This window comes from Hylobates moloch, unplaced genomic scaffold (assembly GCF_009828535.3).
Source record: "Hylobates moloch isolate HMO894 unplaced genomic scaffold, HMol_V3 SCAFFOLD_13, whole genome shotgun sequence".
Lineage (NCBI taxonomy): Eukaryota > Metazoa > Chordata > Mammalia > Primates > Hylobatidae > Hylobates > Hylobates moloch.
The window spans coordinates 66334786-66362673 of NW_026652288.1; the positions used below are offsets into that span (position 1 = coordinate 66334786).

The 27888-nt window shown below is 40.1% G+C and overlaps 1 protein-coding gene across 4 annotated transcripts in view; it reads left to right on the forward strand.

Moving 5' to 3' along the window:
* MED12L (mediator complex subunit 12L) overlaps positions 1-27888 on the forward strand; it is a 338115-nt gene that overhangs the window by 39025 nt on the left and 271202 nt on the right. For all 4 annotated transcript variants that reach the window (XM_032173854.2, XM_058427086.1, XM_058427087.1 and 1 more), the window contains exon 5: positions 2815-2974. In XM_032173854.2, coding sequence (XP_032029745.1) covers positions 2815-2974 — 160 coding nt within the window. The remainder of the gene's footprint in view (positions 1-2814; positions 2975-27888) is intronic.

Consider the following 27888-nt stretch of genomic DNA (forward strand, 5'->3'; position numbering starts at 1 on the left):
TCTGTGGATTGAAAACCAGCACATGCTAGGTGTTTTAATTTTCTCTGTACTTAGATGCAGCTGTAGCTTGATTTAGAACTAGACAACTGCCCTGTGATTGCCAAGTTTTAGCTATCATTTAAAATCAGATGGATTCTTAACTGAACAACATGTAATGCAACAAGGTGAGGAAGTCAATACTTTAGTCAGTATAAATATATTTTTCTTTTTGAGTTGGCCCAACTGTAGATTTCACAAAATTATTAATGTGTCTGGTCGGTCTACTTTCTTAATTGAGTAACTTCTTTCACATATGTTCTTAATTCTGAAGTCTTGATTTGCGTCAACCAGTTCTCATGAGGTTCTGCTAGTACGGAGACAGTGAGGTAGAGGTTTGCATTGTGCTGTTAATGTAAGATCTGTGCTGAGTTTTGTTTGCTGTCTTGTCTAAACATTTCACAAGTTCAGATGTTTTATTTTTTTCCCTCTTTCCCCAATTGTAGTTCAAAGGAAATCCTTTAGGCATCTATGAAAGATAACTACTAGTAGTGACTCTTGTGGAGATGCTAACTTGCACTTGTTTATGTTTTAGGCCTTGACCTATATAACCTTTTGGCATGTCTGAATGAGAGACAGTCTCACCTTGACAATGAAAATTTAACTCACTGATACCACACTGTACATTCTAGTGAAAAGCAGCAACTCGGGTCTTGAACTAAATATTGAACTCTGTGCTTTTCCTGTCCCTGACTTAAATGATGGCCAGTAAACCGAGAGCCTTGTGCTCCATGAGAGATGTGCCTTGTAAGCCTAATTTTCAGGAAATGTTCCTGTTAAATTGTATCTTTTTTTGTCTAAAGGAGATAAAATTTAGTATCTGTCTGCAGAGAGGAAGCCTTCTAGCTTTGGCTTATATGACTTTTATCTTCCGTTTAGTTGTGTTGGGTGCAGTGTAATTGCCTCTGTCATGGGGTCTGTGTTCTGAAGTCAGCACCCAAGGCAGGAACTGTACATGATCTAATGTGTCTTCATTTGCCCATAAAATATGTATGTGGGTATACCGCATCCTTTTTTTTTTTTTTCTTGAGACATGATCTTGCTGTATTGCCCAGACTGGAGTGCAGTGGCGTGATCTTGACTCACTGCAACCTCCACCTCCCAGGCTCAAGCAATTCTCCCACCTCAGCCTCCTGAGTAGCTGGGGCTGAGTGTGCCACCACACTCGCCTGATTTTTATATTTTTAGTAAGGTTTTGCCATGCTGCCCAGGCTGGTCTCAAACTCCTAGGCTCAAGTGATCCACCTGCTTCTGTTTCCCAAAGTGCTGGTATTACAGTCCTGAGCCACCATGCAGGGCCTATATGTTGCATCTTAATGTGCAACCCAGGCAGCTTTTCCTTCAGCATTGAAAAGCTTTATGGTTCTTTGGCAAGACCAGGTGAAATAGTTTGCTTGTTTTTAAGGGCCACATACTAAAAGAATGAGCTCTTAAAAAGAATTATTCTAGGATCGCACTTTGTACCAAGTGTGTGAATAGTCAAATTTTTGACATGTCAGTGCACAGATATCCACTGTATGAGTGAGGATTTGGTTAAGAGAAAAATGCCATGCTATATGAATCAGTTAGCTGGTTTGAAGCCTTGATTTTCACAAAAGTAAGAGTTTGGGACAGAGAGACCAGGGCTCTTGTTATTTATAGTAGTGATGTTCAGGATCCTCTAAGAAAGGGTCACATCCATGGCCTGAAAGCACTTTGGTTGGCGTGGAGAAATCCTTGGAACTGACAAGAAAATAATCGTTATAATTTTGATTCATGTAATTGTTTTGCTTTATCCTTATAACTACCCTGTGAGGTGGACAGGGTTGATGTTAATAACACAGTTCATAAATGAGGATCCCAGGAATGAAGGACTTATCCAAACAGGCTTCATTCAGGAGTGGAGTACAGAGGGGGTCATGGCTGGCGTGGGGCATGTCCTTGGCCCTCAGTCTCATTGCTCTCATCCTGCTGCATCGTGGCTAATATAGTCTTTGTTCACTGTTTTTCTTCCTTTATATTCATAAACTTGAATAGATGATATAGATGAATGGGCTATTCTTAGGATATTTATGAGGGATACTAGAAGAATGAATTAACTCTTTCAAACCATTCAGTGTACATTGGGATACTAATTTGCTAAATAGTACCTTTGTGGTCTGGAAGACATAATTAACTGCCTCAAGTGCCTAATTTCAACCAGTAAATTAATTACCTAGCTATTTCTGGCTCACTGTTTATTAGGCAGATTCACTGATCCATCATTGTAGCCTCTCTTTTAAATTTTGTACTAATGTCACTTTTAGAAGCTTTCTGGAAATTGTTACTCTTATGAAATTTTAATCAGAAAGCTTTGTACACACACAAAAAAAGGTCCTGGATAAAATATAGAGTAGGGACAATTTTCACTTGGTCTATCCCTTCCAATTTTGAGATAAATTCTTTGGAGGACTGTCATGAAATTATTTTTCCTTGCTCTGTTGATAAGATGAGTAGCTCTCAGCATCTGAGAATTTGAAAATCATTTATTTAAAAAAAAATGGAAAGCACAACTAATGAAACTTTTATATTGTGCTACACCTAGTTTTGATTATTTTTTTCTTAATGAAAATTGGCTTAAAACGTTCCTTTAAAAAAACAAAAACTACATGCACTATTTGAAAATTCATCAAGGATATACTTTCTTAGGGCCAGCAGGTAACTTACAGACCCTTTCTTTTGCTTCCCCTTTATTTAGGTTTATCTAGTGATGAACACAGTATGTGATTATTATAAATATACTATGTTGTTTCTTTTTAGGTTCCTATCCTTAGTAAAAAAGAGGATGTTTTTGCATATTTAGCTAAATATTCTGTGCCAATGGTTCGAGCAACGTGGCTGATCAAGATGACTTGTGCCTATTATTCTGCTATATCTGAAGCTAAAATTAAGAAACGTCAGGCTCCTGATCCGAATTTGGGTAAGTGGGAGAATACAATACACCTTACATTTCATTATTGATTTTGCAAGTAATTGTTGCCTGCACCCTCTGGATACAGCCCAGCATGGTGAGTGTTGAGAAAGTCTGTGGTGAGACTGATTCACTCGGGTATGGATAGGGCAGCTGTTCCTAGTTCACTCAGTCTCGGAATCCTGACTCCATTAGCAAGGGCTGTTGATCTTACTGCCAAAATATATCCTGAATCTGAACACTTTTCACCACCACAGCTGTTGAAATGCTGGTCCAAGCCACCGACGTCTCTTAACTGGATGGAGTCACAGCCTTCTAGCAGCTTTCTCTGCTGTTACTTTTGCTCCTTACATTGTATTCTCTGCATAACTACTATACTAATCTCCAAGCCTAAATGATATATTGTATTTCTATTTATAAATTTACAGCAATTTTTTATTACAGTGGGAATACAGATCCAGATTCTTTACTGTGGCCAGTGAAGTCGTCGCTGATGCCCCCACCCCCAGCTCCCCCCGTTCCTGTGATGTTCCACCCACAGTGCCTTCCTTCTGTCTCCCTAATATGCTGAGCAGAGCTCCTTCCCTTTTCAGGGCTTCTGTGTTTCTTGTTTGTTGTACTTGGTTGGTCTTCTCTGGGATATTTGCATGCTTCTGTCTCTTCACTGCAGCTTTGGCTTAAATGTCATTTCTGCAGGAGGCTTTCTCTGGCCACCTACCTAAATTGCATTCCCTCTTTTTCTCTCCTTTCCCTCTACTTCTGGTGATGTTCTCACATGTTATTATTTTATTCAATGTCCATCTCAATATCTGAAATTATGTTTAAAATATTTGTACCTGTCACTCTGTGCCCCACCTCACATACACTAAAATGTAAGGCCCGTAAGGGCAGGAATGTTGGTCTTATTCTCACCAGGTCCCCAGTGTCCAGTATGCTGACCATGGTCAGTATTTTGAGTCAGAGTCCCCACTATGTTGGTTTCTAGACCGTGACTTCTTGAGGTGGTGCTAAAACATGCTTTGTAGAAGATGTGATGCTAAACCAGAAATGTACGTAAAGAATTATATATAAATATGACCATTTAGAGATTGGGTTTATAAATAATTCTCTATGAAATGAAAACAGCTTATGGTTTTGTAAGGGAGAGTCCAATCACAAATCTCTGAGGAGGAGGGACAGAAAGTACAGACGTCTTCAGATGCCAGGTGGTGCCCTGGATAAATGAGTTGGGGTATAAAGTGGTGGGGAGTGGTGTGATTGGAGCACACTGTAAAAGCATGAACACTTAAAATTAAAAACAAAAACATGGTGTGAATTCTGTGGCTGCCATCTTTGAGTTCGGCATCATCCTATACATGTTAAAAGAAATAAGCAAAAAGAAACTGTATTTTAGAAAAGAAATGCCCAGAAATGCCCAGGAAAAGATCCTGGAAGGTAGTAATCCACAAGTTAACAGTGATGGCCTCTTAGTGCTGTTTTCACAGTGGTCTTCTATTATCTTTATATTTCTCTGAGTTTATTCCCCCTATCAGCATTTTATTTTATTTGAGGGAATACAAAAGAAGTGCCCCTTTTTATTACTAAAGTAATACATTTTCATTACAAAATTTTCAAATGGTGCTGAAGTAGATACAACATGATGTTCAAGTTTCTCTTCTCCCTTCTCCTCTGTTATCCTTTTTGAAGTTTCATTCATTCAGCCTTCACACACACATATTTCTTCATATATCTACATTTGTGTGTGTGTGTGTATGTATGTCCACTGGATTAGCTTATTTATTTATTTTTAGAGGTGGGGGGTCTTAGTCACCCATGTTGGAGTGCAGTGGCCTGATCACAACTCACAGCTTCCTCAAACTCCTGGGCTGAAGTGATCTTCCTGCCTCAGCCTCTCAAGTTTCTGGGACTATAGGCGTGTGTCACCATGCCTGGCTAATTCTTTGATGTTTTGTAGAGACAGGGTCTCACCGTGTTGCCCAGGGTTTTTTGGAAAGCCTGGGCTCAAGTGATCCTCTCCCCTGCACCACCCAGAGTACTGGGATTACAGGGTGAGCCACTGCCCAGCCAGTCTCCATTGGATTTATTAATACTTCTCCCCAGGACCTGGATATCCAATTGCTTACTAGCCACCTTCACTTTGATGACATCTGAAGTGTCTGAATCAGCATCTGAAACATAATGTATATCAAATCAAAGTCTTGATTTCTTGCCATCCCTTAACTTGTTTCTTCCTGACATTTCTTCCTAGTAAATGTTATGTGTAGTTATTGGGTGGGTAAGGGTAAGAGCCAAATTGTCATTCCTGGTATTTATCTTTCTCTCAAAACCCTACATTCAGTCCGCCAACAATCTTGTCATCTTTACTTTCAAAATAAAACCAGAATCTGAAAACTTGGTCCTCTGTGTCCACTGCTATTACTCTGGCCAAACCACCACCCCCTTTGCCTGTCTATTGCAGGGTTTTAGCCAATCTTCTTGTTTTTGTTTTTGTTCCTCTAATGTCAGCTTTCCACTTTGTAGCCAGAATGATCCTGTTAGGGCAGAAATTACGCCACCCTTATGCCCAGAATTCTTGCATGGCCCCTTGTCCCACTCAGATTGTGTAACTCAGCGACGCCAGCGACCTGCCTGCACATTCCAAACTCAGAGCCGTGCTGACCTGTGGGCGCGGCTCTTCCTTCACCTGTGGGTGCACATGGGCCTGCCCCCTTGCTCCACTGTGGTCTCTGCCCAGACGCGCTTCCTAAGAAAAGCCTTCTCCGACCACTGCTGCCAAAATATCTCCCTGTTACTGTCTTCTTATTCTGCTTTATTTTTCTTCATTGTTCTTAACACCATCAGATGTTATATTTTATATTAATTTTTTATAATCTGTCTACATCCACTGCACTCCACTTTGCTAGATTTGTTCAGTGCTGAGTCTCTGAAGACAGTACTTGGCATACACAAGGTGGTCAGTAATTTTTAAAATAAATAAATGAATAATTAGGCTTGAAACATTTATGTTTGTGTGTGTGTGTGATGTGATTACATATTTCTGCATTTGTGTATGTATGTATTTAAAAGAATTTCTCCCAATTGATAATCCTTGAATCTTTCATTATCACCAGCTATATCGGAGAGACTACTCCATTCCTTATGTTCTCTTCATATATATTTTTTTGGTAACATGTTCTTGTCAGTGTTTTTCTTGATGTTCAGTTTAATCTGACTTTGACTGCTACAAAAATGCAAAAAGGAAATGCAGGAATGATTTTTACAACTGAAACTTAAAACAATTTTAGAGCAAATAAGAGTTCAAGCCAGGCGTGGTGGCTCATGCCTATAATCCCACCACTTTGGGAGACCAGGGCAGGAAGATCGCTTGAGCCCAGAAGTTTAAGACTAATCTAGGCAACATAGTGAGACTTTGTCTCTCCAACCCTCCCCACCAAAAAAATTAGTATGGTGTGGTGGTGCACACCTGTATTCCCAGCTACTCAGGAGGCTGAGGTGAGGGGATAGCTTGAGCCCAGGAAGTTGAGGCTGCAGTGAGCTGGGATTGAGCCGCTGCACTCCAGCCTGGGCAACAGAGAGAGACCCTCTCCCTCAAAAAACAAACAAAAAAAACAAAAAACAGTTTGATAGATCTTGATAATTTGGAAAGGTTATGTAATTTCTGGGAAATCCCAGATATGAGTGTTTCACCAGGACCACATGATTTCCCCTACTAAGTGGAGGGAAGTATAGCTCCAGTTTCTACTTAAGAACATTAAGGACTTGTTGGATTCATTAGTTTTACCATTAATTTCCTTATCACTATGGCTGGTTGGACTTTTGGAGGGTTATTTTTCTCCCCACCAAAAAGTTAAAACTTTTATTTTTTGCATACCCATAATGGACGGGTTACTAGCTTTAGTCACTAGCTGTATTTTTTCTTCCTCTGTAAGCCAGATAACATATGATTCTGTTTTTTTGATCCAGTTGATTTACAGTATATTGCAGTTCATAGGTTTTTATGATTATTAATGTGTATTTAAAATTGTGAATATTAACTCCATGAAGATCAAGTGCCTATAATAATATTTCTTATGTTAGAGTATCCAGGCTTTGAACTAAGACAGGCCAAAGGCTAAAATGAGAAATATATATATTTTTTGAGACGGAGTCTCGCTCTGTCACCCACGCTGGAGTGCAGTGGCGCGATCTCGGCTCACTGCAAGCTCCGCCTCCCGGGTTCACGCCATTCTCCTGCCTCAGCCTCTCCTAGTAGCTGGGACTACAGGTGCCCGCCACCATGCCCGGCTAATTTTTTTGTATTTTTTTAGTAGAGACGGGGTTTCACCGTGGTCTCGATCTCCTGACATCATGATCCACCCGCCTTGGCCTCCCAAAGTGCTGGGATTACAAGCATGAGCCACCGCGCCCGGCCAAAGAGAAATATTTTTAAAATGTATGAATTTCAGGAGTTTACCCCTTAGTTCCCAGGTCTAGCATCTCAGAGGGAGCTTTGGGTTTTACTTTTATCAGTGCTGCCACTAAGAGACGAGGTGATTTAATGCAAAGTCCTTAGCTTCTCCAGACATCAGTCTTTTCAACCTTGATTCAATCCAGTGTCTGTGTTGCCTTTGTCATGTTTTTTTAGTTGTCTTTAATCTAGAACAGTTCTTAGCCATTTTCTTTTGACCTTGATATTTTTGAAGGAGGCACACCAGTTATTTTGTAGACTGTCCATCGATTTTTCCTTTCTCCAGTTTCTCATTAATAGATTTAAGTTACATACCTTTGCCTGGAGGTGGTGCTGTGAATGAGTCAGTATATCATATCCCAATACTGGTGGTGGTAACTTTGATGATTTGGTTAAGGTGGTGTCTATTGGATTTTTCTCCTGCAAAGTTACTATTCTACCCTTTGTAATTAGTAATTTACCTGTGTAAATATACAGTTCCTTTATCTATATTCTTATATGTATTTTAACTGAAAATGCAGGATTCTATTTATACTGTATGAAAAGAGCATGTTTTTCAAATATCTAATCTTGTTTTACTATCACTTCGTTACACCTGATACCTCTGATGACATTCTCCTTTGTCTTCAGCAACTTTTTCAACTTTTAAAAGCAAATTATACAGTATATTTGAAAGCATTTGGCTGTGTAGACATAGCCATAATGTAATGTAGCAAGTTTCACACTCCTAGCAAGGGATACAGCCAAGCGAGTACACACATATATATGTGTTGAATTGGATTAAATCACATACACTTCAGAAGATTAACTTCTAGTAATAGGTTCTGTGTTCTGGCGTTGATAGCAAAAAGAATCATTCAGCACGTTTGGGACAAGATTGACTATCAAGTGTCACCCTTTTCTGGCATTGGTTTTATGACTTCCGTTGTCTTGATGATTGTTCTTAGGATTTGTAAAGTGTTTTCAGTAGAAATGACTTTTATTCCTTTGTAATAGAAACATGTGTTTTGTTTTCAGTTCCTACTTTCAGCACTGGAGCAGAGCTATAAAGCACTGCTGTTTGATTTTATTGAAGGGAACTTTTCCCAAAGTTAAGTGGGCTCACAGCAACAAGGAGCAACACAGAGATCCTCACTGTCGTTATGCGGAAAGTTACAGATCTCAAATGTAGATTAAATGGGTTGCTGCCCTGGGGAGCTTGCAGTCAGCAAAGATGTACCCAGTACAGTGTATACACAAAAGTGAGAGGAGTGAGAAGCGCCTTGGGTTTCTGAGTGAGGTCTCACGTGTAACTTCAAAGTGGGTAATGAAATATTTGACTTGGACAAATCTGAACATCAAGACAGAGATTTTAAATAGAGGAGAATTAGGGAAGCCTGAAAGAAGAGTTTGTAATTCTTAGTCCTTGTGAGACCTGAAAAAAAAAAGGTTTAGGTGGACACGATGTTTAGAAAATGTCATGAAATAGTTGATGTTGCTACTTGAGGGAGAGTACGCCAGAAATAATGCATGTTCGGTTTCAGATATTTTTAGAGTTGAATTAAGTTTCATTTTTAAGAGAACAAGGTTGTTCAGCTGCCTTAAATATTTTGAGCTCACCAGAGAAAATTATTTAAAACAGGCTAGCTAATACTTAAAAATGAAAAAGTGAAACTCACATTGAGTTATGCAGTTGAAGTCTTTGAACAGATTAGGAAATATGACTTTTTAGTAATAACAGAATTTTGTACATTTATTTGTAGGAATTTTCCCCATGAGGAGTCTTATTGTTGCTGAATCAACTAATAATAACTACAGCATTTATTGCTGTTATTGCTGTCACTGTTAACAGTTAGCATTTCTTAAGCACTTACGGAATCCCCGGTATTGTGATAAGCAGGGATACGGTGCTCACTGCATTTCAAGGTTGAATCAGCTCCCGATCTGTGCTGGGAAATGATCTAGGTTGTTTGGAGAAGCTTGTTGGCTTTGGGAATGCCCCATCCCCTTGCTGTTGTGGGTTTTTTTTTTTTTTTTTTTTTTTTTTGGCCTGTTTGAAAATGGTCAGTCCCACACCAGGTCTATTGGCTCTCTGCCAGGGTTCTTCTGGTGTGCAGTGATACAGTGTTCCCCATTTCATTAGTAAATGTTTGCTGGGTTCTATGTATGTTTTGTCCATTTTATGACTTATTATTCAGATAGCCTGTGAAAGAGATATGTTATTCTCATTTCATGGATGAGGATGGTGATGTGCAGGTGGTGTGCAGAACCCCTCAGCATAAATGTCCAAACTTGGCTCCAGGCCTGTGCTGGACACCGCTGGTCAGTGAGGACAAGAGTGTGACAGTGTAATCACTGCCATCTAGTATGAGTAGGGGACATGCATCCAAATAATCAAATATTAGAGAAGGAAGACTTCATAGTGACAGGAAGAAAATACAGAGGAAGTCTTAAGGAATATGCCACTGAGGGAACTGGGAACATCCAGGAGATTCACAGAGGAAGTGACTTAGGTGTATACTTTTGCAAGAAGAGGCGTTTCCTAGGAGGACACAGCTGGAGTGGGCTGTTGTTCAGGGAAGGACATTTCTGACAGAAGGATGATGTCTGCAGAGAAATAGGTTATCAAATAGTTTGACTTGTTGCACCTCCAGGATTTAACTTCAACTTGAGCGTCAGTTACCAGTGGGGAGGTGATGAAAGCCTGTGTGAAGGTTTGTTTGCCAGAGTGCGATATGTGAGTTCCCTCTGGTGCATGATGAAAAGCCATGGAAGGGTTTCTTGTTACTATTATTGTTATGACTCTTTCCCTCAGTTTCTTGTCTGTAAAAAATGAGGATAATTGACAGTACTTATTTATTTATTAATTTATTTTTATTTGAGATGGAGTCTCCTCTGTCGCCCAGGCTGGAGGGCATTGGTGTGATCTCGGCTCACGCCAACCTCCGCCTCTCGGGTTCAAGCAGTTCTCCCGCCTCAGCCTCCCAAGTAGCTGGGATTACAGGCACCTGCCATCATGCTCGTCTAATTTTTGTAGAGACGGGGTTTCACCATGTTGGCCAGGCTGGTCTTGAACTCCTGACCTCAGGTGATCCATCCACCTTGGCCTCCCAAAGTGCTAGGATTACAGGCGTGAGCTACCACACCTGGCCTGATAGTACTTTTTAAGAATGAAATGAATCAATACCTTTAATGTGTTTAGAACAGCGACTGGCACACAGTAAATGTAGACCATTGATAATATGCGACAACTGCTACTTAGAACTGCTCTTACCAGCCAGTATTTATTGATTATCCTGTGTTGCTCTGTTGGGAACTTTGCAGACTTTATCTGTAACCTTGCAATGTAGGTTTCATTATTCCATTTTGTGTATGAGGGACCTGAGTCTCAGAGAAGTTAAGTAACTTGCTGGCCTAGATGGAGCTGGATCCCTGCCCAGGCTCCTGCCACTAGAGCGGCTGCTTCTCACTCCTCGCTGTGAGGTGATAGCTGCTGGTGGTCTGTGTGTGGTGTGGGTCTGGGCCACTGGAGGCAACAAGCATCTCTAGGTGGAAAGACGCGGCAGGAAGCAGGCTGCAGGACTGGTGGCTCTGAGCAGCATCTGAAGAGTCAGAACTCTTGTTCTCATGGGTGCTATGGGGAACAGGAGGAGCAAAGCAAAGTCCAGGGTGCCATGGAAACTAGAAAAAGAAATATGAAACTGCTTGCAAGATGAGCAGCCTTAATTCTGCCTAGGAATTTTTGGGTATTCAATATGGTGAAAAGTGACAAGACATATCATGCGCATGAGGTCTTTTTTGGGGGAACAGATAGATTCAAAGAAGCTTAAAATGCTTCGTGGTTAAACTGCCTGGGGCACTGCTCTGTTTACCCCTAGTCATTTCCTCTGTGCCACCTGAGGTTTTGTGGGGATTTGAGTCAGATGAGAGACTTTTCTTGGTTGACTATACTCTTGTAACCACTATCCTTATCGCTCCCAAAATACAAAGAATAAACAGCCACCCTTCTTTCACAGTGGGTAATTAATTTGTGACATATTCACTGAGCCATTTGGACTGCAAAAATAAGTCCTGCTAAACTCATAATTGACAGTCTGGTTTCTTATCTAAGCCTCCCAGCTTACTTGCAGTTTGGGTCTGTGAAGACATTGCATACTAACTTTTTTGATTCCAGGGACAAGCATTTAGTTTTGTCAAGATTGCCTCCACATTTTCACAGTGTTCCTTCTATCTCGTTTGTCATAAAGGCGATATCTGCCTTGTTTATGCTGAAAGTAATCCTGAAGATTGGACAGAAGTGCTTGTATAAGCTTAGTTTAAATTCACACTTTGCTTAGGCATGAAAAATAGGTTTTAACCGGTGAGGTAACTCTGGCTATCTGGTAAAAACCATTCTCCAATAGAAGGAATGGGGCTATTGGGGGTGAGACTTTGGTCCCTGCAGCTATTCCATTCCTCAGTAATCTTTTACCTAAAAGTTTTAACATCTGTTGATGAACTGAGCCTAGAATAGTTATTTCTTTGGGAATGGCAAGATGTAGGCATTCTTCTGTAAATGAGGGTTTTCTCTCATGCGATAAATTACAGTTCTTTCTAAAAAAGGCAGAATAAATGCTAAATCCTTTCGTTTGATTTCAATTTTTGGAGTAGAAATTGTAGTTGCACCTCCATAGTGGTGAAAAATGTTTCTCTATTTTTTTATTTATTAACCATCATTCTCAGCAAACTATCGCAAGGACAAAAAACCAAACACTGCATGTTCTCACTCATAGGTGGGAATTGAACAATGAGAACACATGGACACAGGAAGGGGAACATCACACTCCGGGGACTGTTGTGGGGTGAGGGGACGGGGGAGGGATAGCATTAGGAGATATACCTAATGCTACATAATGAGTTAATGTGTGCAGCACACCAACATGGCACATGTATACATATGTAACAAACCTGCACGTTGCGCACATGTACCCTAAGATAAAGTATAATAATAATAAAATTAAAAAAGTTTAGGCTGTGCGCCGTGGCTCACACCTGTAATTCCAGCACTTTGGGAGGCTGAGGTGGGTGGATCACGAGGTCAGGAGATCGAGACCATCCTGGCCAACATGGGGAAACCCTGTCTCTACTAAAAATACAAAAATTAACTGGGCATGGCAGCATGTGCCTGTAATCCCAGCTACTCAGGAGGCTGAGACAGGAGAATCACTTGAACCTGGGAGGCAGAGGTTGCAGTGAGCTGAGATCGCACCACTGCACTCCAGCCTGGTAGCAGAGTTAGACTCTGTCTCAAAAAAAAAAAAAAGAACCAAAAAAAAAAGTTTATTTTTTGTCATTGTTATGGGCTCATGGACTTTTATTTATTCTGTATCTTACAACCAAGAACACTTCTGTTAAATTTCGTGTTAAAATTGTCCCCAAATTGGCCAGAGACCCTTCTAGCTCCTTGTAAACTTTTGACATGACACCATTTGTCATGGGATCTCCTTGCTTTCTGGCACAGAAAGATGTCCCAGGCGCTTGTAATTTTCCTGCCTCAGATCTGCAAAGAGCCTTTTGTCTAAGGAACTCTGCTTCTTTCTAGTGAGGAATGGTATTTAGAAAGCAAGATCTGGGTGCTAAATGTGTTCATTGCTACTGGGATGTTGTGTCTAGGCCCCATCAGTGGGTAAATGGATGGAGACGCACATGTCTGCATGTGTGTGCATATATGTGGGGGTTTTCCTATTTCCAGTTTATCTTTAGCATTTCCTATTTAACAAGAAAGAGTTTTTAGTAATTTCTTCAATTTTATGTTTATTTCATTTCTATTACATGAACAATCAAATGATTTCTAGTAAATGAACGTGGTTACTTACCTGCTTTATCTTGCTACAAACATACTGGCTTGAGAATTATAATCTGATATATTAAAAGTATGTGAAATTTATTTTTTTTGAGCTTTAGACTGTGTTTCACTTAAAATGATTCTCTCTGCAGTAAGGTACACTGTTTCAGTTTGTTTTCCATTTTAGGGTTTGATATTTTTCCCTTATGAACTAATTTTATATTTGGAATATGTAATACCTTGACATATTCAAGAGTCAAAACTATATAAAGATGTGCAGAAGTTTTGCTTCTATCTCCATCTTTTCACACAATTCCCTTTACCCCATCTTCAGATGTAACCAGTTCTTACTAGTTTTTAATCTTCCAGTTTTTATTTTTGCAAAAAATATGCAAATACTTGTATCTTCTTATTTCTTCTTTCTCCTTACGTAGTAGTTAGCATACTATATATACTGTTGGATACCTTGCCTTTTTTTTAACTTAACAATATCCTAGCAATTACTTGATGTTCTCTGTTCCTTTTTGTGGCCTCTTAGTCCTTCATTGTGTGGATGTACCACAGTTTGTTTGGCTAGTCCCTTGTTTTTATTTCAAAAATGTTAAAAAACTTTTTAGATTTACAGAGAAATTGAGAAGATAGTACAGAGTTCCCATGTATTCTCCTCACCCTTGCAGTTTCTCCCATTATTAACATTTTGCATTAATATGATACATTTATTATAATTAACGAACCAATATTGATTATTATAAAAGTCAGTCCATACTTGATTTGGATTTCCTTAGTTTTAACCTCATGACCCTTTTCCATTTCAGGATCTTATTCAGGATATTATATTACATTTAGTTCTCATATCTCCCTAGGCTTCTCTTGGCTGTGACATTTTCTCAGTTTCAGTGATGTTTGACAGTTTTGAGGAGTACTAGTCAGGTATATTGTAGGGTTATCTTCTGTTGGAATTTGTTTGATGTTTTTCTTATGGTTAGACCAGGGTTACAGAAGTCAAGTGTCATTCTCATCATGTTACATCAAGGGTACATGCTATCACCATGACTTATGACTGTTGATGTTAACCTTGATCACCTGGCTGAGGTAGCACTTACCAGGGTTTATAGTGTAAAGTTATTTCCCTCCCATTCCTTTCCACACTTTACTCTTTGGAAGGAAGTAATATGGACAGTCCACACTTAAGAAGTGGGGAGTTAACCATCCCCCTCCTTCAGGGCAGAGTATCTACTTAAAGTATTTAAAATTCTTCTGCATGGGAGATTTGTCTCTTATCTACCTACCTACCTACCTACCTACCTACCTACCTACCTACCTACCTACTATTCATTCATTCATTAATGTATGTATGTATTCAAGCATTTCTATCAGTATTGATTCATAGATATATCACATAAATATTTCTGTATGTGATTGTGTGTATCTCTTGAGCTAAACATGAATTCATATTGATGCCTGGTAAGTACATTTTTCAATTTTATTAGATTCTGCCAAGTTTTCCTTCATAGTATAAACATGGACTAGACCTACTCAAGTTGTGAGAGGAGAATATTGGCGGGACAGGCATAGGAGAAATATGTAAGCAAGGTCTTGATGGGAGGTGAAAGAGAGCTGAATGTTCATCATCTTCCATAGTAGGAAGCCAGTGGGTAATGCTTACAATCAAGAAGTAGGACTGTAAGCATGTTATTTAGAGGTAGAGGTAAATACAATAGATGAAAGAGTTGAAAATAATTTGCTTTTGGAGAATAATTGAGTTTATGGACAATAGGCTGTTGTGTTCACAATAAATCATATAGAACTATTGGACTCTATAAGACATGTACAAGAGGAGCTTTCATATAAACAAAAGTTAGCTAAGCCTAATTGCAGTCCCAAATTATTACTGTCTATTTTTTGCTGTCATTGGTACTTTTCCTGGAAGATATCTTGCTGTAAGAATGTTTTATGAAAAAGATTTGGAAGAAGTTTAAGGAATGCCATCTTACCCAGTAGCATTACAATTTAGTTATTCTTAGATAAATTGCAAGAGCTTACTTTTCTCTAAGCTAACTGCTTGCTTCTTGGGACCTTAACTTAAATGAAGTAGATGTTGTTTGCAAAAATTGGAAGACCTCTAATATTTTTCCAGGTATGTAGCTTTTCAGTTAATTGAATATGCAAATTTTCCCTATTTACAGACCATTTATTAACGTAAAATAACATAAAATTTACCATTGTAACCAACAATAAGTGTATGGTACAGCAGTATTAACTCAATGCACATTGTCGTACAACTGATTTGTAGAACTTTTTCCTCTTGCAAAACTGAAACTGCCCATTGAACAATTCCGCTTTCTCCCCCTCCACCAGCCTCTGGCTACTGCCATCATACTTTGTTGATTTACAGCAACTTTAAAAAGTTCTAATCAAGTTTAATATGCTGCACTGTAACTCTTGTATGCCCGATTGTTGCCCTGTGGAAACATATTTCAGCTTTTCCAAAGTAAAAATATTATACCCTGTTCCAAGTTAGAATGCTGGTGTGTGGTTGTGGTGGTTGTATATTTATGTTTAATTAATTTTTTGGTGAAATTAAAGAAAATGTCTGCCCATGATAGTTTTTGAATTTATTTATTTATTTATTTTTTTTTTTTGAGATGGAGTCTTGTTCTGTTGCCCAGGCTGGAGTGCAATGGCCTGGTCTTGGCTCATTGCAACCTCTGCCTCCTGGATTCGAGTCATTCTCCTGCCTCAGCCTCCCGAGTAGCTGGGATTATAGGCCATGTCTCCACACCCAGATAATTTTTTTTTTTTTTTTTGAGATGGAATCCTGCTCTGTTGCCCAGGCTGGAGTGCAGTGGCACGATCTCGGCTCACTGCAAGCTCCGCATCCCAGGTTCACGCCATTCTCCTGCCTCAGCCTCCCGAGTAGCTGGGACTACAGGCACCTGCCACGATGCCCAGCTAAGTTTTTGTATTTTTAGTAGAGATGGGGTTTTACCGTGTTAGCCATGATGGTCTCGATCTCCTGACCTCATGATCCACCTGCCTCAGCCTCCCACAGTGCTGGGATTACAGGCGTGAGCCACCGCGCCTGGCCCTTTTTTTTTTTTTTTTTTTTTTTTTTAAGTAGAGATGGGGTTTCACTATGTTGGCCAGGCTGGTCTCGAAATCCTGACCTCGTGATCCACCTGCCTTGACCTCCGAAAGTGCTGGGATTACAGGCATGAGCCACTGGGCCTGGCCAGTTTTTGAATTTCTTAGAGAAATGCATTGAAAGAAATTACTGTATTTCACTTGAATAAGGAGTGATTTAGTTTAAAAAAGGTTTATCAAGAGTCTATGCATTGGGGTAGATGCTGTGAAGATTTTTAACCAAATGGGGGCTGTGCTGTTTGTCTCTAAGGGGATACCATCTTTTTGTGGTTCCAAGATACACACCTAAAACGGAGCGTAGTACATTAGTATCTAATTAGCTGTAATCATATAGGAAATAATGGATTGACTGGAAAAATTAGGGAAAGTTTTCTGTAGTAGTAAAATATGAGCTATGCCTTAAAGAAATCTAGCCTTTAAGTAAGAATTGGGATTTTTACTCTTTTTTTTTTTGGATCTTAAGTAGTTCTTGGTTCTTCAGTTATCTTCCATCTTCCTCTTTGGCAACTTATGAGCAAATGAGTTAAGTTTATAGTTCTCTTCTGGATAGTATATTTGCTGCAGTCTTTACTACTGTCGTTTCTTCTGGTCTTGTCACTTTGGGTGAATGGTCTAGTCCCACATTTTCTGTTAAGATTCCATTGCTACTCAACAGTTTTTTCTAGTCAGTCCTAGTAAATGTTCACTCCCACTTGAATTAATCAGTCATCTTCTATGATAAAATGTTAATAAGAACCTTGATTTAATTGGTAAATCATGGTTTCCTACCCTCTTTATGGCTATTGGTACATACGTGCATACTTGGAAGATAGTATACTATAAAATAAGCTTGTTCAAAGTTTTGGCAGTTTACAGGCTGGTTTCATAGCTTCTCATTTGGGCTAGTTTTCTTGAAAATTCTCTGAGGTAGCTGAGTGCCTCCATTTCACAAATGAGGGTAGAAAGTTCATGGAAAGTTGAAGAATGGGGAATTCCATCCTAGACTTCTGTTTCTGGGTCCTGTTTGATTTACAGAATTCGCATGCTGCTCACATCAAATGAAGGTCAACTGTGTGAAGCTGAGTGGGAGAATGGTGTTTGCTTAAGGTATGAAGAATGTTTCCAAAAGCTCAATGTTTAATGAGTTTTAATTTGTTGGGCATCTTGCAGATCTGTTGCTTAAAGCATAAACAAGATAATTTTAAGAAAAGATAGCTGCTTGTATGAGCTAAAATTTCTAATAGGTAATATTACAAAATGTGGTCCAAAACACAAAATGTTCAGAAAGGGATAGTGAAGTCTCCTTTCTACCATACTGTCTTCAGACCCCCTACCTCCATCCCAGACCCCTCCTTACATAGTTTAGAAGCAATAATTCTTACCAGTTTCATGCATATCCTCTGAGATATATTTCATGTATTTTTAAGTGTAGATTTTGTGTATTTTTTAATAGTCCTTTAAAAAATTGGTGCTTGTTCCATACTGTGCATACAATGGCCTTGTTTTTTAAATGGCTCTAAGCTAACCTTTTAATGACTTATTTATAAAAGCTAGGTTCTTTATTTTTGCAATTTGCACTGGAATGTTAATTCCATGATAAATAGAAAGCTTTTTTTTTTTAATTAAAAAGTAGTACATTAGGTTTCAAAGTCATTTTCCAAATGTGTATAAACTTCCAAGTGAAATCCCTCAAATAACATGCCTCTAAAGCCTGATTCAAATCTGTTATTTTGTAGTCAAGGAATTCATAGGGTATGCCGGGTGGAAAACAGGTAAGGGTCAATAAATTATAGTTGGAATGTCTTTGTGAGTCTAACACAGCTAAAGCAAATAGCTTTAATAAAATGAATGTAACATGCATCATTCTTTAGTCTCCAGAAAAATCATACAGGAGTGAGTTCCGGAGCAGGGAATGAGAGGGATGCTGGGGTGGATCTGGCTAGTCTGTGTACTGTGTAAGCATTTTTGCTGTGTTTTAGAGTTTTTTGCTCTAGGGTTATTTTACACGGTCATCTGGCAATATGATGTCTGTTGTATTTGTGTTCTAATGAAAGACTCTTAGCTGTCTAAAGCTTGTTCAGAAATAGAAACTTTACAGTAACTGCCTTTAGGACCTAAATAGTAAGCACAATGCCACTTTAACTCTTGAAACGTTACTCTAACTACAGCTGATCATGGGATTAAATTCCAATGCAAAGTGAAAAAAGAAAATGTAGTTTGTTTATTTTTGCTCCTCAGATGATTGGGCGCTTCCTCCCACTGCCTCTGCAGTAGAAGCTGGGAGAGGAGTGAGGGTCGTGAAATGTCTGATGTAATAATTTAAATAACTTCTGTGTCTTCAGAGTGGGGCTAGCAGCAAGTGTCTTTCACCAGTGCTTGTCCTCCCTTTTTCTTTTGCTCCCATTCCCCTGAATCTTCAGGAGGGTGGGTGCCTTCCCTTTCTTCCCCATGTCTCCTCTTCTCCCTTCTAGAGCATTGTCCCCCAGGACCTGGCCAGAGGAGTGCACAGAGGTGTGTGCTCTACACGGAAGCAAAGTGGTGGCCTGTGTGTCTTGCTAGAAGACAAGTCTTACATCTTCCTACAGTCTTCCTGTCCCGGGGCAGTAAAACTCATGACTTGGTGTCACATGTAGAAGGCTGTGGGGATATGTCCTAAGTGGTTAATTAAGTGTACCAATTTAATATTTGTAAAAATGCTGTCCCTGTTATTCCCTATGATAGGAATATTTCACCAAAGCCAAGGCTATTGCTCACTCAGGTATATATATAGAAATCTGAAAAGAGGAGAGAAATTTACCATATGATAATTCCAACATTAATTTCAGACAGCTATCTCATGCCCTGGAGAAGGAGCTGAGCCTGTTGGTGGCAGATGTTCAGTGTGTCCCTCTGTTAGAAGGAAGCCCCCGAAACTGTAGCTGTGGGGGAAGCTGGTGGTGTGACTGATGTGTCGAATAAGAAATTCTTGTTCTAAGGGCTAAAATTGGATTCTGTGGTTGCCACATGCCTTAGCTTGAGATGCATGTATGGGGTTGATAGGGAAAAAGGACAACTGGGGAAAAAAAATCCCTAAATGCAACAATTAGCACTTTTGCGTTAAAATGAAAATGAGAATTGGAGACCTGTCAGAGAGAGGGAGAATCCAAGAAAGGTGTCCAGTATGGTTCTCCTCAGCTATCGGATATAGCCCAGCAACCTCACAGGAAGAAAGATGCAGTTGGGAGTTTCCATGCAACCTTGCAATACAAGACTTTTGTGCTCTTGTCAGACCCTCCCTTGTTGACCCCTCTCCCCTATTTGTATCCTTGCCAGAGGCCTTGGCCCCCTGTTTTCCGACTTGGCCACCCTGGTCTCTTTTCTTCTGAAATCTTTAAGCATTGACTACCTGACACACAACTGGGCAACATTGCCTTATAATGGCCTTGTCTTTCCTGGGGTACTGCCCCCCTTCCTCAGCTGTGTTATTCACTCCTTAGGCAGAGGGCCCTTTACTCACTGTGGCTGGTCATGTCTTCACCTCTTCACCTCTCTCTTCAGTCTTCCTTCCCTTCCCCTCCACCTGTCCCAGGAACGTCCCAGAGGAACAGTCCTGTCAGTCTCCCTCAGCGACCTATTCACTGCTCCCCACTGCCCCCCGACATACCTGCATCATGCAAACCTACCTGCAGCGGTTGTCCTTACCCGTCTTCCTCTAGTCTTGGTTGGAGAGATGCTACTTTCACCTAAGGTTACTTCCTCCTTTTTTGTAGCCTCCTCTCTACCCAACCTTGTAAACCCTGTAAGTTTGGTTTCTTCTGGGCACTCGCTCTGTGCCAGTCACTGTTTTAGCATGTTGCATCTCATTTAATCCTCAAAATAATTCTGTATAGGCTAAGAACACTTACTAGCCCTGTTTTACAGGCAAGTAACTGAAGCACCCAGGGGCTGACTTGCTCTAAAACTCCCAAGCTGGTAAGTGATTGGAGCCAGGGCAGGAACCAGGCCAGCTAACTGTAGAACCTGTGCCCTTCACCACTCTTAAGCTAGTTAATGCATGTCAGGGGCTTAGAAGAGGGCCAGTGTCCAGTGGGTGCACTACCAATATTGTTACTTTGCATGATAAACTGATCTGTCCCCAGGATTGTGTCTATTAGGTACTTCCATGGTCATGAACACATTCTTTAAGGCATTGCATCCCACATATGGTAGTGTTCACTACATTTGCATCTTTCCCCTGACCCTTCTGAGTATCAGACTTGCATATCCACCTGCTCCTTGACATGTTTTCCCATGAATATCTCAAGCATTTTAAGTCCAGCGTATTCAAAACTAAAGTGAAAACTGGGAAACCTGGGTAAGATTGGTGAGTTTCCTCAGTGTCAGTATGCTGGTTGCGATATTGTACTATAGTTTTGAAAGAAGTTAACATTTGGCAAAACTAGGTAAAGTGTCCATGGGATCTGTTTATTTCTTACACTTGGATGTGAATCTACAGTTATCTCAAAATAAGAAGTTTCATTAAAACAATTTAAGGAAATAACAAACTGAACCCAGCCCTGCCACCCCTCCCCAGCTGTTCTCTGTAATTCCACATCTCCATCGATGGCACTGGGACCACCCATTTGGAAATGTGTTAGCTGCCCTTTCTCTTTCCTTCATCTCCATGTTAGGGTGTTTCCTCTTCTGCCTCACAAAGGTGTCGCACCTGCCTCTTTGTTCCCTGCTGCAGTCACCTCCCTGATGGAGTTGGCAGCCTCCTTTCCAGGGTTTCCCCTACAACTTCCTGAGAAATAGTGTTAATTTACGTATCTGATCTTGCCGTTGCTGTGTTTAAAATGTTTCAGTTACCCATTTGTGATAAAAAACCAAACTCCATAGCTTGCCACTGCCTGCGTCAGAGTCCTCCAGGCTGCTGATTAAAAAAGCAGATTTCTCGACCCCACTCCAGACCTCTGGAGTTGAAATCCCTGGAGTTGGAAATAAACCTGTGCGTTGAACCAGCACCCTCTGGTGACCATTTTGTGCACTAGCATTTGAGGAACTCTGGCGTCTGGGGACCTTCCTTCGCCTCACTGGTGACTCCCTCTGCCTTCCTGCCATCTGCATTGCCTGAAATGTCACATGCTGCCGTTTCTGTGTGTGGAACTCCTTTGTACCTTCCCCAATATGTGGATGAAACGCCTCTTTGCTTCCTTTCCTGGGTCCCAGGATACACTGGAGCACTTATCTTGTTGCTGTCTACTTTTGTGTCATGTGCGCCTCAGGCAGGGCCACTTTCTTCTCTTTGTAGCCTCATATCCCAGTAGAGGGCTGTGATGGGCATTTAGTGTTTGCTGCTACATATTGATGGTTTTTATTTTATTTGATCTTGAGCTGCCTACTTGATCCCTAAGTAATAGTACTTTGCATGGTGTCATTGCACAATAATTAAAACCAGAGAGAAATGGCTGGTTTAAAATAACATAGTAAAATGAGTCATCCAGACAAAAACAGATACTCTGTATCTGTCCCCAGTGTTCTACAGGTAATTCTGTTAGAGGAAAACTTTTTAAAAGCAAAAATGTGTTTCAGTAATGTATCACACTGTGTCATTTCCACTGTGTACCAACAGCCCATCCCCACCCCTCCTTTTCTCTCTTTTCCTGCTCTCCAGCCAGAGAACCTGATTTAACTATCTGATCATTCAGCAGAACCCAGCAGTCTGGCCAGCCGTCTGACTGCTGGTCTTGTGGCACTGAGGCAGCAGTTTTCATTTGGGCTATTTATCCAGGCAGCCAATCAGTGCACTGACTACTTTTCATTCCCCAGGTGAACAGTGGCTGAGTATGGGATTTTGGATTTTCTGTGGCTCATTTTATAGGGTACAACTGATTGACTTTTTAAACCCTTTTATTATGGGACATCAAACATGTACAAATATAGAAGTATATAATAACACCCATTTACTCTTCACCCAGCTTTAACCATTGACTCACAGTCACTCTTCTTTCTACCCCTTATCCTCTCTGTCTCCCTCCACCTGTGAAATTATATCATTTCCTAGTGGATTACTTTTTATCAGTATGGAGTAATCTTTTCTTTTACTTCATGAAGAAATAATCTTTTACTTCATTTTATTGGTAGTTAAGTACTTCAAGAAGACATTTTAAATATTTGAATATTAAAAAACCAGCTTTATTGATATAATTGAAATACTATGTAATTCATCCATTTAAAGTCTACAGTCAATGTTTTTTAGCATGTTCACAGAGTTGTGAAGCTATTAACCACATTTTAGAACATTTTCACTACCCCTAAAAAACCCCATGCCCATGAGCAGTCACTCCCCATTTCCCTTCAGTAGCTGCAGGCAACCACTAACCTACTTTCTCTGTAGATTTGCCTTTTCTGGACATTTTATATAAATGGAAGTATACAATATGTGGTCCCTTGAAACTGGCTTGTTTCAGTTAGCGTATGTTTTCCTAGTACATCCATGTGGTAGCACGTTTCACTACTTCATTCTCTCCTAGGGCCGAATGGTATTCCATTGTATGCATATGCCACATTTTATTTATCTGGGTATCAGTTGATGGATATTGGATTGTTTTCACTTTTTGGTTATAATGAACATCCTGCTATGAACATTTGTTTACAGGTCTTTGTGTGGACATGTGTCATTTCTCTTAGATATACAGGCTAGTTCTCCTGGGTGTGTATAACTTACTGGGTTATGTGATGACATTATATTTAACCTTTTGTGGAACTATCCTACTGTTTTCCGTGTATTACATTGATCATTTTATATTCCCATGAGGAACACCTGAGGATTTCAGTTTCTCTACAGCCTTGTCAATACTTGTTATCATCAGTCTTTTTATTATAGCTGTCCTAGCGGTATTTCATTATGGTTTTGATTTGCATTTCTCTATTGGCTATTGATGTTGACCATCTTAAATGTGCTTATTGGCCATTTGTTTATTATTTTTGGAGAAATGTCTGTTCAGATCCTTTGCCTATTTTTTAATTGGCTGGTCTTTTTATTATTGAGTTTAATAGTTCATCATGTATTCTAGATCCAACTCCCTTATATATGATTTGAAAATATTCTCTCCCAATTGGTGTGTTATTTTTTCACACTGTTAATTGTATCTTTGACCAAAAAAGTATTTTAACAACAGAAAATGTGAGAAAAATGGTGGAAAATCTTTCAGCCATTCTTATTGAGGGTTGAGTAATGGCATATATGATAGCTGACATGTACTGAAATTTTTGGTTTTGTATTTTGTATTTTTTCTCTCATTCAGTCTGCACCAACGTCAGGCTGGTTAAACCCTCAATGTCCTGCAGCTTTGAGAAGCAGGCTGTTCCCACTCAGAAGGGGGTACTATTGTAGTCTTATAGCCTAAAGAAGGATTTCCAAGGAAATGAATTTCTCCATTGAGGAGTCCATCACCTCTGACTTAAAGTGCTGTGTCAGGTGGATCACCTTAAAGATTTGCTCCTTAGTCTCTGGACTTGGTTGGAGTTAAAAAAAAAAAAAAAAAATCTCTGTTGCATTTCATTTCACATAGTGAGTTCCCACTGGCTTTGATGATGGAAAAGGAAGTAGCTGGGAAAATGAATCTTTACAAAGTTAGTTTTTTCATATGTGGTTATATAAAAACCCATACATACCCATACATTTACAAGGAAATTTATTGAAAAAGAATGGAAAGTCCAGTATTTGCCTGGCCCATTTATAGCCATTGATTAACAGGTGCTTCTATTTAGCTATATTAGAGACAGTGTATTAGAGAAGGAATTTGGCCTTTTCCCATTTGTCATGTTTGAAACATTTTAGGTGTGCAGTGGTGAGTTTAAACTACAAAAGAAATAAGTTTGTATCAAGAAATGAGAGACAGAATAATTGGGAAGGAACTTGATTTGGTAGTTATTTTGGGAGGACCTTATGGTGTATTGATTGAAATCAATACTTAGGTGTTGTCTGCGTGTAAGGTGTAGTTTTATGGGGATGAAGGATGGAGGAAATTGTAATATGTCAGAGACGGGAGACAAAGCCCTGCTAGGTGATGAAATGGTGTTCAGAGACTAGAGGAAACTTAAATGTTAGAATACAGGCGAGTAGAGAAGGTACAGACATTCTTCAGAGATATTATGGGTTCCAGACTGCTACAATAAAGTGAATCACGAATATTTTGGTTTCGTAGTGCATATAAAAGTTATGTTTACACTGTCTTGTAGCCCATTAAGTGTGCAATAGCATATGTCAAAAAAAGTAACATCTGAATTAAGGAATACTTCATCCCTAAAAATGCTAACAGTCATCTGAGCCTTCACTGAGTTGTAACCTTTTGGCTAAGAGAAGGTCTTGCCTCAGGGTTGATGGCTGCTGGCTGATCTAGGTGGTGGCTGCTGGAGGTTGGGGGTGGATGTAGCAATTTAAGTCTTAAAGGAAGACAGTAATGAAGTTTGCCGCATTCATTGACTCTTCATTTTATGAAAGAATTCTATGTAGCATGTGATGCTGTTTGGTAACATTTTACAAAATTGAAGTCAGTCCTCTCAAACTCTGCTACTGTTTCATCAACGAAGTTTATGGAATATTCCAAATCCTTTGTTTTCATTTCAGCAGTGTTCACAACATCTTCACCAGGAGTAGATTCCATCTGAAGAAACCACTTTGTTTGCTCGTTTATAAGAGACAACTCTTCATGCTTAGTTTTACTGGGAGGTTGCAGCAATTAAGTCCCATCTTCAGGCTCCCCTTCTAATTCTAGTTCTCTTGCTGTTTCCACATCTGTTGCTGTCTCCTCCACTGAAGTCTTGAGCCTCTCAAACTCATCCATGAAGGTTGGAATCAACTTCTTACAAACTCCTATGGAAGTCAATATTTGACGCCCTGACACATGAATCACAAGTGTTCTTAATGGCATCTAGAATGGTGAATCCTTTCCAGAAGCTTTTCAGTTTACTGTGCCCAGATCCATCAGAGGAATCACTATCTACGGCAGCTATGGCCTAATGAAATATATGTCTTAAATAATAATATTTGAAAGTCAAAATTACTTGAACATGGGCTACAGAATGGATGTTGTGTTAACAGGCATGAAAACAACATTAATCTCCTTGTACATCTCCATCAGAGCTCTTGGGTGACCAGGTGCATTGTCAGTGAACAGTCATGTTTTGAAAGGTATCTGTTTTTTTTCTGAGCAGTAGGTCTCAAGAGTGGGCTTAAAAATATTCTGTAAGCCATGCTGTAAACAAATATCCTGTCCTCCAGGCTTTGTTGTTTTATTTACAGAGAACAGACGGACTAGATTTAGCATAATTCTTAAAGGCCATAGGCTTTTCCAAATGGTGAATTAGCATTGGTTTTAGGTTAGTATCAGCCACATCAGTCCCTAACATGAAAGTTAGCCTGTCTTTTAAGGCTGGGCCTTGACTTCTCTTTTCTAGCTATGAAAGTCCTGGATGGCATCTTCTTCCAACAGAAGGCTGTTTTGTCTAACTTGAAAATCTGTTGTTCACTGTAGTCACCTTCATCATTGATCCCAGCTAGGTCTTCTGGATCACTTGCGGCAGCTTCTACGTCAGCATTGCTGCTTCACCTTATACTTCCATGTTGTGACAATGGCTTCTTAAACGTCACATACTAGCTCCTGCTAGATTCCAACTTTTCTTCTGCAGCTTCCTCTCTTAGCCTTCATAGAATTGAAGAGAGTTGAGGCCTTGCCCTGGATTAGGCTTTTGCCTAAAGGGCATGTTGTGGCTGGTTTGATCTTCTATCCCGACTGCTGAAACTTGCTCCCTATCAGCAATAAAGTTGTTTTGCTTTCTTATCGTTTGTGTGACTGCTGAAGTAGCATTTTTTTTTTTTTTAGACAGAGTCTGGCTGTGTTGCCCAGGCTGGAGTGCAGTGGCACCATCTGGGCTCACTGCAAGCTCTGCCTCCCGGGTTCATGCCATTCTCCTGCCTCAGCCTCTTGAGTAGCTGGGACTACAGGCGCCCGCCACCACGCCCAGCTAATTTTTTGTATTTTTAGTAGAGACGGTGTTTCACCGTGTTAGCCGGGATGGTCTCCGTCTCCTGACGTCGTGAGCCGCCTGCCTCTACCTCCCAAAGTGCTGGGATTACAGGCGTGAGCCACCGCACCTGGGCTGAAGTAGCATTTTTAATTTCCTTTGAGATCCTTTCCTTTGCATCCATAGGTTGGCTGTTTGGCATAAGAGACCTGGCATCTGGCCTGTCTTGGCTTTTAACGTGCCTTCCTCACTGAGCTTAATCATTTCTAGCTTTTGATTTACAGTGAGATGTGTGACTCTTCCTTTCACTTGAACACTTAACGGCTATTGTAGGTTAATTCATTGGCCTAATTTTAATATTGTATCTCAGGAAATAGGGAGGCCTGAAGTGGGGTGGGGGGTGGGAAGAGAGATACGGGACAGAGACAGGTTGATGGAACAGCCAGAACACATGCAACATTTATCCATTAAGTTGGCTGTCTTATATGGGAATGGTTCGTGGCACCTCAAGACATTTAAATAGTCACTCAAAGATCACTGATCACAGATCACCATAACAGACATAATAATAACTGAAAAGTTTGAAACATTGAGAGAATTACCAAAATGTAACACAGAGTCATGATGTGAACATATGCTGTTGGGAAAATGATGCCACAAAATTTCAATTTCTTAAAAAATGCAGTATTTACAAAGCCCAGTAAGGCAAAGTGCAATAAAATGAAGTATGCCTGTGTTTTAGATGGATAAAGCACTGTAAACATGAGAGAGAAAGCGACTGGAGCTAGCGTGGTGAGAAATGGTAGATAGTGTTTGAAATGATTTTAATTCCTAGCTAAGGATTTGGCCTTAATTCATTAAGAATTGTGGATCCATTGAAGGTCTTTTTTTTTTTTTTTGGAGACAGGGTTTCATTCAGTTGCCCAGTCTGGAGTGCAGTGGAGCAATCTGGGCTCACTGCAGCTTTTATCTCCTGGGCTCAAGCGGCCTTCTGACTTCAGCCTGCTGAGCAGCTGGGACTACAGGCGTGTGCCACCATGCCTGGCTAATTTTGTTGATTTTTTTGTAACAACGATGTCTCACAGTGTTGCCCAGGCTGGCCTCAAACTCCTAGGCTCAAGCAGTCGTCCTGTCTCAGCCTCCCAAAGTGTTGGGATTACAGGTGTGAGCCACTGCCTGGCCCATTGAAGGTACTGAACAGTGAAACTGACATTGATTGATTCCATAAATACTCATCCAGAGCATTGTCTGGATTATATTAACCATGGGGTGTTAACTCAGCTGAGGCAGAGGCAGGGTCTGACATTAGTGACAGCAGGTGCTGTCTATTGACACTCAAGGTCTATCCGTTTCCTTTCTACTGACTTTTCATCCTGATGGTGATAATAGCTACCACTTATTGATTTCCGTGTTGCATGCTTCATGCTAAGTGACTCATCCTTACAATGACTCTGAGGCATATGTATATTATTAATGCCTCTCTTTAAAATGAGATTGAGATTTAGTGGAGGTAAATGCCTTGCTCCAGGTTGCACAACTAATATGTGGCAGATCTGAGATTTG